The sequence below is a fragment of the Hemicordylus capensis genome, chromosome 7, assembly GCF_027244095.1.
Source record: "Hemicordylus capensis ecotype Gifberg chromosome 7, rHemCap1.1.pri, whole genome shotgun sequence".
Classification (NCBI taxonomy): domain Eukaryota; kingdom Metazoa; phylum Chordata; class Lepidosauria; order Squamata; family Cordylidae; genus Hemicordylus; species Hemicordylus capensis.
Genome location: NC_069663.1, coordinates 23,861,468 through 23,880,055, shown reverse-complemented (window position 1 = coordinate 23,880,055; position 18,588 = coordinate 23,861,468). Strand labels below are relative to the sequence as shown.

The 18,588-nt window shown below is 50.8% G+C and overlaps 1 protein-coding gene across 1 annotated transcript in view; it reads right to left on the bottom strand.

Moving 5' to 3' along the window:
• The window catches only part of ATP1A3 (ATPase Na+/K+ transporting subunit alpha 3), a 30,336-nt gene extending 17,284 nt beyond the window's left edge, over positions 1-13,052 (bottom strand). The window contains exons 1-8 of the mRNA XM_053267124.1: positions 12,829-13,052; positions 6,368-6,493; positions 6,130-6,189; positions 4,584-4,787; positions 4,306-4,419; positions 1,504-1,638; positions 1,096-1,213; positions 95-363 (exon numbers count right to left, since the gene is read on the bottom strand). Coding sequence (XP_053123099.1) covers positions 95-363; positions 1,096-1,213; positions 1,504-1,638; positions 4,306-4,419; positions 4,584-4,787; positions 6,130-6,189; positions 6,368-6,493; positions 12,829-12,834 — 1,032 coding nt within the window. The 5' untranslated portion in view covers positions 12,835-13,052. The remainder of the gene's footprint in view (positions 1-94; positions 364-1,095; positions 1,214-1,503; positions 1,639-4,305; positions 4,420-4,583; positions 4,788-6,129; positions 6,190-6,367; positions 6,494-12,828) is intronic.
• Positions 13,053-18,588: the final 5,536 nt, after the last annotated feature.

The following is an 18,588-nucleotide window of genomic DNA, read 5'->3' as shown; positions in this document are numbered from 1 at the left end:
CCACACTTGGCTGAATGCTGGGAGCACAGATTGCATTTTGCCATGGCCGCCTCCTCAAGCACATGTATAGCCCTGGCCATTGTGGGGTACTTACGGTGACAGTAGCCAGAAGCCCTTCAGGGACGTTGGCCACAATGATGCCGATGAGGAAGATGACAGCCTCTAGCCAGGAGTAGCCCAGAATCAGGGAGAGGACGAAGAAGGAGACCCCCAAGAAGACAGCCACGCCTGTGATCAGCTGGATGAAGTGTTCAATCTCTCTAGCAATGGGGGTCTTGCCAACCTCCAGGCCCGAGGCTAATGTGGCAATTCGGCCCATCACTGTGCGGTCTCCGGTGGCAACTACGACCCCACGTGCTGTGCCTAGTGGAAGAGGAGAGAACTCCACTATGGGCATAGGAACATAGGCAACTGCCATATACTGAGTCAGACCATTGGTCTATCTAGCTCAGTATTGATGTCATACCAGTTTAGCCATCCCAACCAGCAGCGACCGCTGCTAGCTGAGCAAAGAGGCACCTTTTAAAGGGGTGATGCTCTTATATTTAGAAAGGAGAGCAACTGGGTCCTAGACACATCCCCAGCACAGCATCCTTCCAGTGGCTGTCGGTGGTGTCTACCTTCTCTAGAGATTGTGAACCCTTTGAGGACAGGAGGCCATCTCATTTATTTCTAATTTATTTCCTATGTAAACCGCTTTGGACACTTTCGTTGAAAAGTAGTATATAAGTAGTCATGACAATTAGGAATTCTAGTTTGGTCAGAGAGAGAATGGCCTAATAGAGCAGGGGGCTCCCAACCTTTGGTCCCCAGATGTTGTTGGACTCCAACTCCTATTATCCCCAGTCATGAAGTCCATTGTGGTTGGGGAATATGGGAGTTGCAGTCTACCGCATCCATGGACCCAAGGTTGAGAACCCCTATGCTAGAGATTCCTGTCCCGCTCACACAGTTAGAATTCCCAGAATTCCCTGGGAAACTGAATGGCTATTCAACCAGGTTAGGTCTGTGGTGCAGAGAGGCCCACATGAATACCCCTGAGGCCTACTAGGCCAGCTTCCTCCCCCACACCCCTGTTCTGGCCGGCGTCCATACCTTCCACGCAGTTGGTAGAGAAGAAAGTGATATTCCTGGTCTCCAGGGGATTGTCATGTGTGCAATCTGGGGATCGGGTCTGTGGCTCCGATTCACCAGTCAAGGAGGAGTTGTCCACCTAAAAAGAAAAAGCCGCACATATATAGTCTAAGCCTCTTCAGGTTTACTCAGAAGTCAGTCCAATTTTATTCAACTGGGCTTAATTTCAAGGAAGGGCATGGAGGAATCTTACAGAGCAATCCGAAGGATCGTCGCAGCCCAGAAGGAAGTCTCACTAAGGGCAATAGAACTGGGCTGAGAATGGGAGAGGACCCACTGGCAAATTGCGTGGTGCACGTTCTCTGCCCCAGAGCAGCTGTCTGGAAGGAACAAATGCTCAATCAATGCAGAGGCCACTGGGGGTCTCACCTTGCAGCCATGGGCGGAGATGATCCTGAGATCAGCTGGGACTCTGTCTCCTCCTTTCACCTCCACCAGGTCCCCAACCACCACGTCTTCTGCATTGAGCTGCATCTTCTCACCTTCCCGGATCACCAGGGCTTGCTACAGGATGAGAGGGGCAGACTCAGGTAGCCAGGCAGAAATTCTGAGATACAGACACTTTTGACTTGCAGAGGCCCCAAACATCATCATACCAGCCTTGCAATGCAGCTCATTCATCCTCACAACAACCCTTTGAGGTAGACCATTCTTTCCTATCCCATTTTACAGATGGGGGAACAGAGACCAGGAGATGGTGGCTCACTCAAAGTCACTGAGTCCATTCGTGGATGAGCTAGGATATAAATCTGGGTTTTGAACCTGGACCTAAACGCAATACTCTGACCACTAGAGCATCTGAAACTTTGGTGTACTTGGAAACCACTGCTCTGGTTTGCTTCTTTGCAGACTGCCCTGTTTTCCATGTGTTCACCTCTTACAGGGTAAGCTACTCCCTTCCAGCCTCAGCCTTTCTCATCTGCAGTATGAGGATCATAATATTTACTTATCAGTCAGAGTTGTTGCAGGGATTACAACTGGATAATACAATGAAGTGATTTGAACACTCATAAGCATTCTACAAGTGTTAAGTGTTACTACTAATTAAGATATACTTTGGGGGAAGCATGTTAAATGGGTTTTTTAACATTTAACAGAGCAAAGAGGCACCTTTTGAAGTGACGATTCTCTTTATTTAGCAGGGGGAGAGCAACTGGCCCTATCCATCCCCAGCACAGCAACCCTCCAAGTACTGGTGTCTATCTTATATTTCTTTTTCAGGAGCCATTTTATTCATTTATTTATATCCATGTAAGCCGTTTTGGGAACTTTTGCTGAAAAGCGGTATATTGATATCCGGCGTGTTCTCTGCTCTAGGTTCCCCCAACCGGGACTAGCTGAAAGTGAATCATGGTTGCCCCTTCATCATATCAGTTGCCTCAACACTCTACTCCCTCTTTTTCCTAGTAGGACTACTTAGCTTCACCAAGCAAACTAGAAAGCGACTAGGCCTGTGCTTTGGCGTGACCAAAGCTGAATGCTTGGTACTGCATGGAGAGGACATCTGGGGGTGCAGTGGGGCAAGGTGCAGATTATTCCGCTCCAGTCACACCAAAGAGCAGGCCAACTGCCTACTAAACCAAGGGTTCCCAAACTTGGCTTGCCACACATTACTGGACTACAGCTCCCATCATGCCCAGCCTCAGTGGTCATCAGCCATTGTGACTAGGGATTATGGAAGCTGTAGTCCAGCAACATCTGGGAACCCAAAGCTGGGAATTCCTGTGCTAAACTCATCACTCGCCCTCTGCAGCTTCATATAAAGCACTGGTGACCCTTTCTAAATGAGCAAGGGGGCGGCTGTTAAAGTGATTCTCTTCTATTTAGCAGGGAGAGAGAAACTAATCCCTCTCCACCCCAGCACAGCACCCCTTCAGTGGCTGTTGCTGGTGTCTACCTTCTGTTTCCTTTTAGAATGTGAGCCCTTTGGGAGATAGGGGACCATCTTACTACTTTCTTTTTCTATGTAAACTGCTTTGAAAAACTTTGGTGGAAAAGCGGTATATAAATATTTGTAGTAGTAATAGGAGGACAAAAATGGCGACTGGCAGAATCTGACAAGGAAGTGAGTGGATCCTGGACAAACGCGGAGGAGCACAAATTGAGTTTGGCGGGATCCAGTGTTTTCCTGGCTTTTCAGACCCCACTGTAGGTTACCCAGTGAAAAGCAAAAGGGCTGTTCTCATGAGCTTCAGTAGGCAGGACAGGTGTCCTACCAAAGTCTGGGAGTTGTGCACACTCCTGTTTTGCAATAGTCTGTGAGCAGTGGCGTTCTTTGGACTGGACTTCCGGGCAGAGGTCCAGTCCCCCGCAGGCCTGGGAGGCCTCCAATCAAATGCTGAGCAGCGGGCTAATTTGAGTGGTAGGGTTGTCCATGCAAAATGTGATCTCTCTCTGCAAGTCAGTGGGGAGTATCTTATTCAGAATCTCTTCTAAAAATACCTCCCACAAAGCGTGTCCAGCTTCCCCTGAGCATGTTTTGGTGTAAACAATAGTGCATTGCAGCTTATCTGGTGGCGGGGGTGGTGGGCCCCCGCCAAAAGGCATTTAGGTCCAGGCTCCAAAATTACCTACAATACAATACAATGGATATTTATATATACCGCTTTTCAACTAACATTTCCAAAGCTAGCAATAACTGTCTATCTATCTATAATGGCTCCCTGTCCCCAAAGGGCTCACAATCTGAAAAGAAAAAAAAGAAACCTAAGATAGACACCAGCAAGAGCCACTGGAGGGATGCTGTGCTGGGGACAGATAGGGCCAGTTGCTCTCCCCGCTGTGAAATAAAGAGAACCACCACTTTGAAAAGATGCCTCTTTGCTCAGTTAGCAGGGGATGAGGTGAGTAAAAAAGCAAAGTGGGAATGAGAGGAAGGGATTGAGGGTGAGGCTCCTGCTGGTAGGGAGGTTTTTCAACCTGCCTCCTTCGACTGCTGGGTAGAACAAAGCCACCCTACCCAGGGGGAGCCTCATCACACACAACCATGCCCTCCTGCTCCTACCTCACTTTTTGCTCCCAGTCAATCACCAAGCAGGAGCACACACAGCTCCCAAACTGGGCAGGATTCTGCGTCTCTTAGGCTGCTTATCATTGTGTGAACTCGGCTCTCGTTTTACCGGCTGGCTGGCTAGCAACCCTATTCAGAGGCGCCCTGTTTTCAGCTCGTACCTGGGGCACCATGTTCTTGAAAGACTCCATGATCTTGGAGCTCTTGGCTTCTTGATAGTAGGAGAAACAGCCGGTGATGATGACGACAGCGGCCAAGACGATACCAAGGTACAACTGCGGGAGGGCGAGAGCAGATAGGTGGGGCATCAGACGCTTCACGGGAAACCCCTGCCTCGCCCCATTGCCTCCTGCCCCCCCTGCCCCACATTGCCTCCTGCCCCCCCTGCCCCACATTGCCTCCTGCCCCACAGGCAGAAACTGCCTCTTGCGTCACTCACGTTGTCATTGGCTGGATCGTCCTCAGTCCCTGCCTGGATACCATAGGCCAAGAAGCAGAGGATGGCGCCAATCCACAAGAGGATGGAGAAGCCCCCAAAGAGCTGGCGGCAAAACTTGACCCATTCGGGAGTGGTGGGTGGTGGGGTGAGTGCGTTGGGGCCATCTCGGGCCAGGATCTCTTGGGCTTTGCTGTGGGTCAGACCCTGGTGGGGAGACAGAAAGGAATACATCAGTGCCCCACCCCAGACAGAGCCAGATGCTCCCATAGGAACATAGGAAGCTGCCATATACCAAGTCAGACCCTTGCTCCATCTAGCTCAGTATTGTCTGCACAGACTGGCAGCGGCTTCTGCAAGGTTGCAGGCAGGAGTCCCTCTCGGCCCTACCTGGAGATGTTGCCAGGGAGGGAACTTGGAACCTTCTGCATGCAAGCAGATAGGTGCTCTTCCCAGCGTGGACCTATCCCATAAGGATAATCTCTCACAGGACTCTTAAGTGTTGTCTCTCATTCAAATGCACACCAGGGTAGACCCTGCTTAGCAAAGGTGACAATTCATGCTTGCTCTCAGCAGACCAGCTCTCCTCCCTCCAACATGCCTTCTTTCAGCTCTGTGTAAACAGCTCCTAAGCATGTTTATGCAAAAGTAAATCCCATTTAGTTGGATGGGGCTTACTCTTTATTAAGTGCTTTTAGGATTGCAGCCCCTGACTCTAAGGGCCCTGACTCTAATTCATCTACAAGGCCCAAAACAGCTCTGGTTTCACTTGCCCTGAAATACTCAGAGCAGCGGGTAGGACACACTGGCCAGAATGCTCACTTACAGTACAAATGCCTCTCCGACACATTGCCTTCCACAACATCAGTAGCACTCAAGGGAGAGGCAGTTCAAGGCAGTTTAAACCATGCAAATGAAAAGGCTCTCAGGAACCCAAAAGTCTAGTTACGTTGTGCCTGATGCACAAATTGAAAATACACCCCCATTTTTTTAAATTGAAAAAAATATTTCACACAATGACAGGAATTGGAAGTAGGATGTTGGAGGCAGGAACAGGATGCCCCTCTGGAACCTGCAGCCCAACTTCACGGTCCTGTCTTACTCCTGTATAGTCTGCCACCTTTCCAAATATGCCCCGGGGAGGCACCGAAATGTCCACGGGAAAGCTGGCTCTGTCTGCCTGCCACCTTCTTTTCATTCTGAGCCGAGCCTCCGCCTCCCTTTTATTGTTACTGATCTATTCATTAAGCACCTGAAATGGCCTTTTTCGTCATTCTAACCCCCCCACCACACACCATCCTGGGGGTCAAACCCCCAACCCACCACCATCTTGCCATGCATTCTGTCATCTTGCCATGCATTCAGTGCCAGCCACCTCCAACTCAACTCCCTGCTGGCCATCTCTGCACGGTGTATCTCATCCATGTGCCTTCAGCCAGGTTCATGGGGCTAAGCAGAAGACCAGGCAGCTGAAATTATCCCCCAACCTCTTCCCAGTCCCTGAGGAGGGATTCCAGCACCCCAGGACAGGAAGCCCTTCTCTCTTCACCTGCACACAGTCTGTGTTGTATTTCCGGCACACCTCTTCAATGGACATTTTGTGCTCTGTCTGGAAAACGCAAGAGGGGGGGAGAATTAGACATCTCTCTGCTCTCCTTCTTCTGCTGCTCCAAGTCCTCCCAGTATCTCCTCTTGGCCTGGGAGTGACCGCACCATCGTCACTGTAGCACCCCCTACTGGCCAAGGGCCAGCACCCACCACCCACCAGCGCTTCACCCATCACTCACCATCGCCACTTCCTTCTTAAGATCATCAAGATCTCGGGCCTTTGCCATTTTGCCCTTCTTGGGCGAGCTCTTCTCGTCATGTTTGTCTTGCGTGGTTGCCACGCGGTAGCTATCTGAGCGGCCATACTGCAGAGGGAGAAAGAAATGGAGGCAAGGATGTTAAATGGGGGGGAGCCACTGAATCTCAAGATTTCCCAGCCCACTCCCATCATTGGTGCCATCATTCTATCTAGAACTGTCTTCTCTGGGATAAAATGTAAGGGCACCAACCCCAATAGGAAAGATGCATTCTCAAGATGCGATTGGGCAGATATATTTTTATACATGGGAAGCACTCCAGTACAAGCATCTACACACACACACACACACACACACACACCACAAACTATAAGCACCCAAATAGTCAAGAGCAGGCTTTTTGTTGTTTCTTCTCTCCTGTGTTCCTTCACAATCATCAAAATCCATTAATAAACCCTTCTTGAATATACTATCTAATCAGACCTGTTCAACTTTGGGCCCCCAGCTGTTCTTGAACTACAACTCCCATAATCCCCAGCAACAGTGGCCAATAGCCTGAGATTATGGGAGCTGTAGGCCAACATCTGCAGGAGGCCGAAGTTGAGCAGCCCTAATCTAGATGCTGAGTCCATACAACAGGGTAAGAGAGAGGCCTTCTCAGTTGGTTTTCCACAGCTGTGGAACTCCAGGCCTCTGGAGGGTCATCAGATTCTGGGCGTGGACATTTTCTACAAGCACTGCAAGACCTCCTCATACAACAGAACAACATGGAGTGATGGAAGAGCATAGCCTCACAAAATGTAGTGATTGCCACTAGCTTAGATGGTGTTTTGAAAAGAATCAGACACATTCACAGAGGAGAAGAGGGATATCAGTGGCTGTTAGCAGTGACAAGTGAATCGAACTTCCATGTTCGACCTCAAAGTATCAGATCCTGGGGACAAAGGAAGGCCATTACTGTCATGTTTTGCTTCTGGGCTTTCAGAAGCATTTGGTTGGAAACACTGGATATGATGGGTCCTTGGCCTGATCCAGCCATTCACTTCTTATTTTTTTATTTTTAAAATTTACATATTTCTATACCGCCCAAAACTTATGTCTCTGGGCGGTTCACAATTTATTTATTTAGTTGATTTATTTCTTGTGTCCGTATTATGGGATTAAACAGGCTTTAGATTAAAAGACTAATACAATGTCTTGTTTTAGTGCTCCATTGTTTACTTGTTGGTTTTGCTGGACTGCAGTTTCCTTGTGGTTGTCCCTTTAGAACTTTGGGTCCCCAGATGCTGTTGGACTACATTGGCCAAAGGGGATGATGGGGGGAGTGATTGTCCGACAAGATCCAAGATTTGGAATGAACCTCTGCTTTAGGTAGTCAACTAAATAAATAATAAAACCATTCTGTCTTTTAACCTGTAGCTTTCCCTCTTCCACTGGCAGGAGAAGACAGGACATGCTTTTGAATCCGTTGATGGTCATAGTTTTACCATCAGAAAGAGATGGAGAATAGATCCTGGGAGAGAAGAGGGAAGCATCACACTCCATCACTGGCGAGGCCATAGTTCTGTGGCAGAGTGCACGCCTTGCATGCAGAAGGTCCCAGGTTCAATCCCTGTGGTGTCTCCACCTTTGCTTTTTTATGCCCTCTGTTCAATCCTGTGTGGGTTTCCATCTGGCCGGGAAAAGAAGGTGGTTGTGTAGTTGTGCACAGACAGTAATGTCCTTGAAGGTGATATGAAAGGGCCATCTTTGCCTGTCATTCAGTTTCTGTTGCACTTTGGTCTTTGATCAAATAGGTATTGCAGGTTTCTATCACACACACATCAAAACCTAAAAGACCTCTTTGACTCTGAACGACAACAGGTGGGGGGAGTGAGGAGAGAAACACCCTGATCTTGTGTAGGACAACAACAATACCACTTTCAAGTTCCCCAAAACTACCATCTTCATACAGTCTCACACCACTTTCTTTCTCCTAGTCCCTGCCTAGAAAGAGACTCACCCAGAACTGAACAGGGTCCAGGGTTGGAGGTGATTGTTCTGAACCAGAGACGAGACCTATCATTTGTATGCAGCCTGAAGGTATTTGCTGCAGTTCTAATGAAACTAATGACCAGCCCATTTTCTGGAAGGGAGGAAGGATGGAATATAAAGGCCCTATCAGGCCATTCTGTGACCTTGACTGCCCTTGAAATGTCCTTCCCAGCACCCCTTTGCCAGAAGGCCAGAGGCTCTGTTAAGACTGAAAACCTCAGGCCCCAATGCACACCTAAAAGCTGGGATCACCCCCTTGCGGCTCAACACAGGGATGAGCAATCAAAAGCCCTATTACCATCGTCCTCCTTCACAGCCATGACAGCAAGGCCTCCCGCAACATAAATCCTTGCCAAGGAACTGGGAGATTTGGTATACAACCTGAGAGCAAAGTGTACCAAACAGACACCCCAAAACATGCGAACACAGAGATGAACATGAATAGGTATACTTGAGCATACACACAGAGAGAGAGATGGTCACATTTACAGATAATCAAACTGAACACACACAGACCCCAAGGCCCTGAAGTCACATGTTGAGCCATGCCTATGACATACTTAGAAAACCATGCGTGGTCACATTCTTGTTCATGCATCCTCATACACACCAATAACCAGGGGGAGAGCGAAAGAAGATATACCTTAATGCCATGCCAAATCCCAAAGCTTTTCTAATGTGCACACACACATATGTGCTTCCTTTCCCCGTAAGGAGATATATGTGTCCAAACACACACATGCACAAGTTACTATCCACAGAAGTTGTGCACATAACAAAAACTGCCACATTATTCCATGGTGGGGGACGCTGCAGATTCACACAGATTTTTCCACGAGAATTAGGATGGGGTCTGGGGTCTTGGGGATGGGGTGTATGAGAGAGGGGGGGAAATGCTTGTTTTATTGCATTTAATTAAATAAACTAAGCATTTGTCTTGGCCATGACTTACTGGTTGAGATGGGGCAACTGATAACTTATGTGGTTATACACCCCACTGCCCCCAGGGGGTTCTGTGGTGGGGGTGTACTGCAGTGCAGAGAAGAGAAAACACCCTTTCCGCTGACCTAGAAAGAGGGTGCCCCCCTGCTCTCTCCTATGGACAAAGCCTGCCAATGTACCTCTGGGGTCTGTACATTGGATCTGGTTACTCTGGGTCAGAGAGAGGAAGCTGCTATCAAGCGCTTGTGCCTGGCTCACGGGATCTCTGGGGCACTGCCCCCCCCATGGGGCTCTCCCTGGGCCCCCCCAGCTCGATCATGACTGACCGCCACCCCCATATTCTGCAGTGATGCGACGGAAGGAAGGCAGAGATCCCTGGCGCTGCGCCAATGCTGCAGTAGGGCTCACCAGCCGCAGAGCCCCATGCCAAATGAAAGAGGAGGAGGAGGAGGAGGAGGAGGAAGGGCAGAGAAGAAGCCTCCAGTCCACCCGACCCACCCACCCCAAGCTTCCCCACTCCTGCCTGATTTTGCAAGGCTTCCAGAGGCATCATTCCCTGGAGGGTGACTGGGTCAGGGTGACCCAGCTAAGATGAGACATTTGGGCACAAGGCCAGCCTGAGGAGGAGAGGGGAAAGTGGCAGGGGATGTCTTCTCCCTATAACCTCAGAAACTGAATACTTCTACACTGATGTGGGGAATCTCTTTCCTCAGGGCCTGAAACTCCTATAAGCAAGAAGCGGGGAGGTGGTACTGGGGGGAAGGGATCCAGAGGATGGGGGGGGGGAGATTCACCCCTGCTTTCAATCTGGGTTAGACAAGGCCCAGACTCAACCCCCTCCCCTCTCTGCCCATTCCCCCCTCTATTTTCGACCCCCTCCTCACAGTCCATCTTCCCTCCCCCACTCCTGCTGCAGAGAGTTACTGGCAGAGAGATTGTCTCTCCTTATCTGCAGACACCAAATACAGGAGGCAGAAAAGGGAGGGGAAAGTGAGGTGGGGGGGATGTAATGTGGGAGGGGAACAGCCAGAGGAAAGGGAGGGGAGAGAGGCACCAGCAATCCCCTCCCTCCCTCTTCTGAGCAAACTCAACAATGATGCATGTATATAGGGGAAGAAGATGTCACTTCACCCCACTGAGAATCCAGACTCCAGCTTGCCCCATGGCTGTGCTTTCCCTTTCCCTCCCCCCCTCACAAGCTTGGCCCTGTCTCTCTGCTCGGTTCTTTGCAAGGTTACAGCTGCTGCAAGGATGGTGCCCTTGCTTTGATGAGGGCCCCTCCCTCCTTGCCAGAAAGAAAGGCGGATTAGCTGCTCTCTGGCCATATGTTCCAACACACACACACACACACACACACACATCTTTTCACAACCCCCTTCATTCTCCCGCCCCTTTCGGCCTTCCCCCATGTATTCCTGCATCCTTCACCCCATCTCCTCCCACATCAAGAGAAGGGCATCCACTCCCCCCCCCCACAAATGCTTTTTTCTCTCTTTTGGGGACACTCAGGAATCTATCTTTTGGCGAGAGGTCATCATCAGATCCTCCTGACCTACCCAGTCCCAAGCGTTCTCTCCCCCAGCACCCCTCAAGGGCTCCCAGTCCTAAGAGTCGAGAAATGGCTTCACCAGAAAGAAAACAGGGTGTCTGGCATGCAGCCGCCCCCCCCCCCAACACTTCTGAGTGACTAGAGTCAGCTGTGATATGAGCAGCAATGGGGCAGGGGGGGAGAGATGACCTTGTTTGCTATGCATTCCACTGTGCTTCCAGCCTGCCAACTGGGGTGTCCCGGGGCTGTGCTGCTGAGAGAGAAGGGGCTGCTGCTGCTGCTGCTGCCTTAAGCTGCCGCAGCCCCCCCCCCCCCAGTCTCCCCACTCCAGAGGAAATGACAGTCCCTGAATCTCAATGAAGGGGACAAGAGCGCCCCCCTCTCCTTAGGACTGCCTCTGGCTGCTTGGCTCTTGCTTCCAGTGCTTTTACCTCCTCCTCCTCCTCCTCCTCCTCCTCCTCCTCCTCCTCCTCTCTATTCCTTTTTCCATACCTCTACACAATTTCTCTGCCTCTGCCATCTCCTGCTGTCATCCTGCTTTGCTCATAGCATCCTCGCTTTCTAATCCTCCATTGCTTTCATGTTTTCTCTCCCTCTCCCTCTCCCTCCCCAGCAGAGTGACTCATCCTTTCTCCTCCATCTATCCATCCCTAGTTGACATTTTGTCATCCATGGGGAGGGAAGAGATTCCCCCACAACATTTCCTTGCCAACTCTTTTCTGTGTGCAACGTTTTTGCCCACCCCCAAAGAGATATCCAAATGGCATCCCCCAAATCCTCACCCCCCACAGCTTTTTAAGGCACCCCAATTTTCAGGGACTCAAGACAGACCCCCCCCGCCACCCGCAAAGAGACAAACATAAAAGGGAGCCCCAGCCCTGAAGACTGGATCTCACACTGCCACAGTACAGACCCCCTCTGTGTGTGCGCGCACACACACACACACACACACACACACAGCACTTCTCATCATTCCCAGAAGTGATAAGAACAGGGAGGCGGTTTTTATCAGCGCCTAGCTAGAAATATGTCCCCGGCGGTTAGAAAGGGGTCCACACATTCAGATGCAAAAGGGGGGTCAATCCAAAGCGATCTAGGATGCCGCCGCCCCCGCCCCCAAGGGCAAGGAACAGGGCTGCCTGGCGTGTGCATATGGAACAGGCAGAGGGGAAAAGAAGGTTACCGAATGTGCTGGCGGGGGAGGGCATTACATACGGGTACCAGCTCCACAGTTGCAGATGGGCACACTCACGCACCATGCGCAGACGGAGCCGGGGTGGGGGTGTCATGCTGCACGCCAGAGACCCACCATTCCCAATGTCAAAAGGCAGGGGCACCGACATGCCAGGTGCAGAGGGGTTCACACATGTGCCGAGTGGGAGATGGGAAGACGGGATGCACATCTAGCTAGGAGGAGCTGGCGCCCTGGCGCAGGATAGTTTGCTTGTGGGCATCATGGCAAGGAGACACACTTCTAGGAAGGCAGAGCCGGTGGGGTGCGCGTCATGGCGAGCGGTGGGCGCGGGACGGATATGGGCAGGAAGACAGCAGCGCGCTGCGCTGGCAAAAAGGAGCAGAAGGCGCCCAGAGAAAGGGATTCTCCTGCACATGCAGCGGCCATGGATGCATGGCTGGAAGTGCACGCGCAGCACAAGGGCGCCCAGCTGTCAGTGCAAAGCACACAGACGCCTACAATTGCAAGGGAACCAGGCAGAGGGAAGGAGCTTAAATTTGTGCAGGAGGTAGGAGGAAAGGCGCTTTCGTGGGGGGTGGGGGTCGGTTATTAGGGTGTGGGGTGGAGTTTGGTCAAATGAGATCTGCACCCCTGAGAGTCCAGATCCCCAAGTCCAGCCTGCTCTGGGGGTTTCCACACCAGCGCCGTTCACAAACACACGCAGAGCGAGCCATTGGTACCTACCCCCATCTTGGCAGCTTCGGCGTCTCAGCCTGGATGATCCAGACTCTCCTGCGGGGTGTCTGGATGGCGGATGGAGGGAGGGAGGGGGGGATGGCCGGGGAGACAGCGAGAAAGAGAAAGAAAGAGCCAGACAGACAGAGGGGAGAGGAGGGAGCTGCCTGCGCCCCCAGCCAGGGATGCTGTGCCCACGGCTGCTAGGCGCGGAAGGACAGCACCCGGCGCGCTCCTGCCTCTGCTGTCTGAGCCAGGGCAGGCGGCGCAGCCAATCAGCGGCTGCTCCCCCCACCCCGCCACACCGACCCAGCAGCAGGCTCCGCCCCTTTTACTGCAGAATTCACCTTCCCCCAAGGTGGGTGGGGGAGAAGAAGGAGCTGGGGGCATCCCCCAGCCTCAGCAGCACAGCCAGCCCAATGCCCCACAGCAAGGCTCAGGAGGCGCCCCCCTCCCGTGCCAACCGCCCCACACGGCTGCAGAGATGCCCAGGCCCACTGCCGGGCAGCCTCCCAAGAAACCTGGAGTCTCCCACAGCTGCTGCCCAACTGCACAGTTCCCGGCAGGCCTCTGGTGGTGCACACTCCAGCCCCAGGTCCAAGCATCCTCAAGACACCCAGGGCCACGGCATCCATGGAGCGACGGAACCCCCCCCCACACACACACAAACACCTTCTCCTCAGCACCGATACAGACCTGCAGGTGGCTAAGATGCCAAGCTCTGCTCTATCCCGGCCCCCAAAGCAAACCAGAACCCTCAAGCGGCTGCGAGACAGACTCATTTCCCCCCATCCTTGCGCCCTCCAACCTCAAATCCAAACAGGTCCACCCCACACAGCAGCACCCCACATGGTGCTTCCACATGGCAATGCCTCTCCCATCCACACAGGGGGTCCCCACACTCCACCAAAGCAACTCTGTGAATACACACCCCGACGTTTGTTTCCTTTGTAAAACTTCTTTTACAAATACATTATTCTGCCCCCAAAGTCACCAGATTTTCCCTCTCCAAATGAGCCCCATGGAAATCCATTTAGTTCCAAGATACTTTGTTGGGAATTAATTTGAAAGGGGTCTATAGCTTGGTGGCAGAAGACATGCTTGCACTGCAGGAAGTCCCAGGTGCAAACCTCCAGGCTTAGAAGGCTCTCAGGTAGCAGGAAAAGAACATTTGTCTGAGTTGTTGAAGAACTGCTGCCAGTTGGAGACACTCAGCAAACTGCTGCCAATCCAAGAGGATCCTAAGTGAGATGGACCAATGATCTGACTCCGTATAAGGCAGCAATGTATTTACATAGAGTGGGGATGGCCATCCAGGCTATTCTGAAGGGTTGCAGCTGGTGTCTTGCCCTTCCTCGCTTTGCTGCATTCTCAAAGAGGCCCTCTGAGAAAACTACCTAGGAAACTGCCATCTACTGAGCCAGAACATTGGCCCTTCTCACTCAGAACTGTCTACTCTGACCGCCAGCAACACTCCAGTGTTTCAGGCAAGGATTCTCCCAGGCTTCTGCCATTGTGGCTAGGGATGATGGGAGTTGGAGTCCAAGGACCTCTGAGGACCCAAGATTGGGAACCCCTGCTCTAATATGTATAGTCTCACAATCACCACATTCCAGCCCATCCATCATCCATGGCAAGGCCTTCCACAGCAAGCATCTTGCAGGGTGCTTTTGGCAAGCAACCCCACTTCAGAGCTGCTTTGAGAGGCCTGAACTGGGATCCAGCTCTTTATCCAGCTCGTCCTTCAATGAGGTTCTCAGAGGCCTTTGATCTAGCCCCCACTCTCCAACCCCTGCTTGGTTTCATCATCAGGAATTCCCAGTCCTTTCAGTGGGCTCAGTGAATTATAGAAGGGGGGCGGTTGGTTGTATGTTGTGGGTTTTGGGGGGGGGGTTACATTTATTTTTACATGTATATCCTGCTCTTCCTACAAGGAGCCCAGAGCAAGGTGCTTGTCTATATCCTCATAACAGCCCTGCGAGGTAGACTGGGCCGAAAAAGAAGTGGCTGACCCAGAGTCACCCAGTGCATTTCACGGCTAAATGGGGATTTGAACTCAGGTCCCCCTGGTCCTAGTCCAGCACTCTAACCACTGTGGTGTGCCTTGGAAAATAATGTTGAAAGTCTCATTTCTACTCGTGAAATTGAACCACAGTGAATCCATTCACAATTTCAACCACCAGTTTCAGCTTCATGGAGCCTAATGTGAGCATCCTCTGTAAAAAGGACTGGAGAGAAGCTACAGGATTATCTGACCAGGAGCAGGATGCTTGTGTGGAGGATGGGATTCTACTTTCCAGGGATTAATGCCAACGCCATACTCATAGTCTCTCTGGATCTCCAGAAGAGCCAGGCTTGGGAAGATGTAGGCCCCAGCATCACTGCTCAGCCTCCATCATCCCTCACCGGTCTCCATGGCAACTGGGCAAGAGGGGAGGCCATGTGACCCAGAGTCACTTTGGCAACAGAAGGAGGGAGGGGGGTTTCCAAGGCAGCCAGGGAAATAGGATCCCTGGGCAAGGGAAGGAGAGGGCCTCACAATGCCACATGGCCTGATAAGGGTGAAGGGATGATCCCCTTCATCTGCGGAACACTCAGGGAGTGGGGGAGAGGGGGCAGCAATTTCTAGATCCCATTTTTGTCTCCCATCCTGACCAGTTTCTGACCCCACAGCGTAAGACAGGGCTTCTAAATCCATCACTGGGTTAAACTGGCCAAGATCCACTGGGAGGCAAGAACTGACAAGCTGCCATATACTGAGTCAGACCATTGGTTAATCTAGCTCAGTATTGTCTACACAGACTGGCAGCGGCTTCTCTGAGGTTGAAGGCAGGAGTCTCTCTCAGCCCTGTCTTGGAGATGCTGCCCGAGAGGGAACTTGGAACCTTCTGCTCTTCCCAGAGTGGCTCCATCCCCTAAGAAGGGGAATCTCTGACAGTGCTCACACATCAAGTCTCCCATTCATATGCAACCATAGTGGGCCCTGCTTAGCTAAGGGGACAAGTCATGCTTGCTGCCACAAGACACCAGGGGTTCTCAAATTTGGGTTCCCAGATGTCATTGGACTACAATTCCCACCATCCCCAATCACAGTGGCCAAAGGGTATTATCTCAGTTACTGAGTCTAACTGCCTCTCCTCACATTTATTCCTCGTTACCCAGAATCCTTGCCTCTCCACTCTCTCTGTTCTCTCCACACTGTCGGACTTTAAGTGTGTATGTTCCTTGGAGCAGGGATTTATTACTACTACTACTATTACACACCAGGCACATGGACAGGGATATTTAAATAAGTATAAACAATATTGTTTTTTTTTACTTGTAGATACAAAGCTTAGAAGGGACCCAGAAGTCTCCCACAACTACATAATTATTTTTGTCATGTGGACTCTGCTGGACAGAAAGCTAAATGGTACACCAAAGAAGTTCCAGGCTATCCTTGTTCCCTAGACTTAAGTACACCCTTGATATGGGCAGTTCCCTGACTGGGATCCTGCTAAGGGAGATATTATTCTGCCCAGAAGTCTAACTAAAACCTGAGTTTCCTTGTCTTCTCCAATGCTCCTAGCTTGCAGTCTGTTGTATACGAATATGATATTTCTATACTGCTTTTCAACAAAAAGTTCCCAAAGAGGTTTACAGAGATATAAACAAATAAATAAATAAAAATGGCTCCCTGTCCCCAAAGGGCTCACAATCTACAAAAGAAACATGATAGACACCAGCAACAGCCACTGGAGGGATATACTGTGCTGGGGATGGATAGGGCCAGCTTCTCTCCCCTGCTAGAAAGAGAATTGCCACTTTAAAAAGGTGCCTCTTTGCTCAGTTAGCAGGGGTAACTGTATTCTTAGACATTGCTACTTCTGATAACAGAGAGTTCCACAGGCTGCCAATGGCAAACAAGTCCTACATTATACATCTCTCTCAGGTTTTCCACCCACCCAATCCCATCACTCACCGTCTTCAAAATGGGGATAAACAGTTTGTTTTAAATATGCACCCTGTTTTTCTTTTTTGGAAGAACTACAAGCAGCGAACAACCAGCAAGAAACAAAGCAAAACTTCAAAATATGGAACAGATGGATACAATATAATAATGCAGTGGCATGTAAAATATCCTCTAAAATCCCATGCAGCAGCAGAAGAAAAACAAAGAGCACAATAAAACATACTACTGATCTGCCTTACGGGATTACTCAGACAATGGGTCGGATCCAAAGAACCACAAGAGGAAGGGAAATAGCTGGTATTATTATCCCACAAATCTTTGAGCAAGAGCTGCACAAGAGTTCATACACTGCTGTCATAGGTAGGTTATCGTAGTTTTCACAATTCTGCTCACGAAAGATGTTGCACATGCTCCTTCACAAGCGGAAGAGCAGTTTCAGATTTAAGTTATTGTGTTCCACAGTATTCTAGTGCAGGAGCAGGAGACGCCTTGTCCATGCAGATGGGGACCTTTGGCTCCAACCCAATGCATATAAAGCAATTTGGAGAATCAAAAGGTGCTACGGGCACAATCCAGCCAAAGCGAATCACTCAATCCCATTGATTCCAATGGGTGAGATTTAAGCACGTGCTTAACTCTGCCAGTGAAATCACAGGGACTCTAAAGAGCTTAACTGTAGATGGATTTTGCTCTACATGGTACCAAGACCCCAGTCATGAGGCTCCCTGGCTGAAGCAATCTCCCCCCCCCACCACCACCGCTTCCTGGCGGGTTCCAGAAGAAATCCATCACATCCACAGACTTTTGGCAGTGCTCCTATCCCTTCATCATGCCAAGAGACTCTCTTTCCAATCCAGCTTCAATGTCAATTACTGCTTGCACCCTACTCACTCCTGCCCCCTGACCACCACAGCTCCCAACTATTGCATCCTTGTCAAGACCTCCCTGCCTCTTTCACCCCACCCCTGGGGTCCCCCCACCCCTCGCTTTCAGTACCTCAAAGTGATGTTATGCTGAAGTTCCCATCACAGCCGCCTCCTCCTCTGTCTGATCGGCAAGAAGCTGGATACTGCTGGCATGCCACCTTCTGCCCAGCCTTGTTGGCAGTGCTGAAATGGACAGCTCCTTGTTCAAATCCATTCCTGCTTAAGCAGGTTCATACAGCTTCCCCTTCCCCACCTAAGCCCTCTTCCTGATCTCTCGGAACAAGCCTCACATTCTCACAGGGAAGCCTCACAGTTTCCCAGGCCCCATATGCAACCTGGGGGACATGGGATTAACACGGAGCCACTAACCCCACCTTCACCCTCCTATTCCTGACTTGAAGAAGGAGGATGCCTTAGCTCAGTGGTAGAGAATCTGCTTGCACATAGAAGGTCCCTAGTCCAATCCCTGCAAGGCAGTGTCCCCTCTAACAGGGATTCCCAGATGTGGTGGACTACAACTCCCATAACCCCTAAGCAAAGCTACTGCAGCTGGGGATGCTGGGAGTTGTAATCAACAAACATCTGGGGATCCCTGTTAGAGGGGACACTGCCTGGCAGCATTTCCAGGTAGGTTGGGAGAAGCTCCTGCCTGTCACCTTGGAGAGCCACTGCCAGTCAGTGTAGACAATACTGAGCGAGGTGGACCAGTGGTCTGATTCTGTATACGGCAGCCTCCTATATTCCTAGGAAAGAACCTGGGGAGTGGTTCACACAAGAGGAAATGTCCTACATGGAAGATGTTTCCATGCAGGAAAATGTATGGCACTAACACATCATTTGCCGTGAGTGAGAAATATTCATGTGACTATTTGACTGTGTGTTCATGGGATG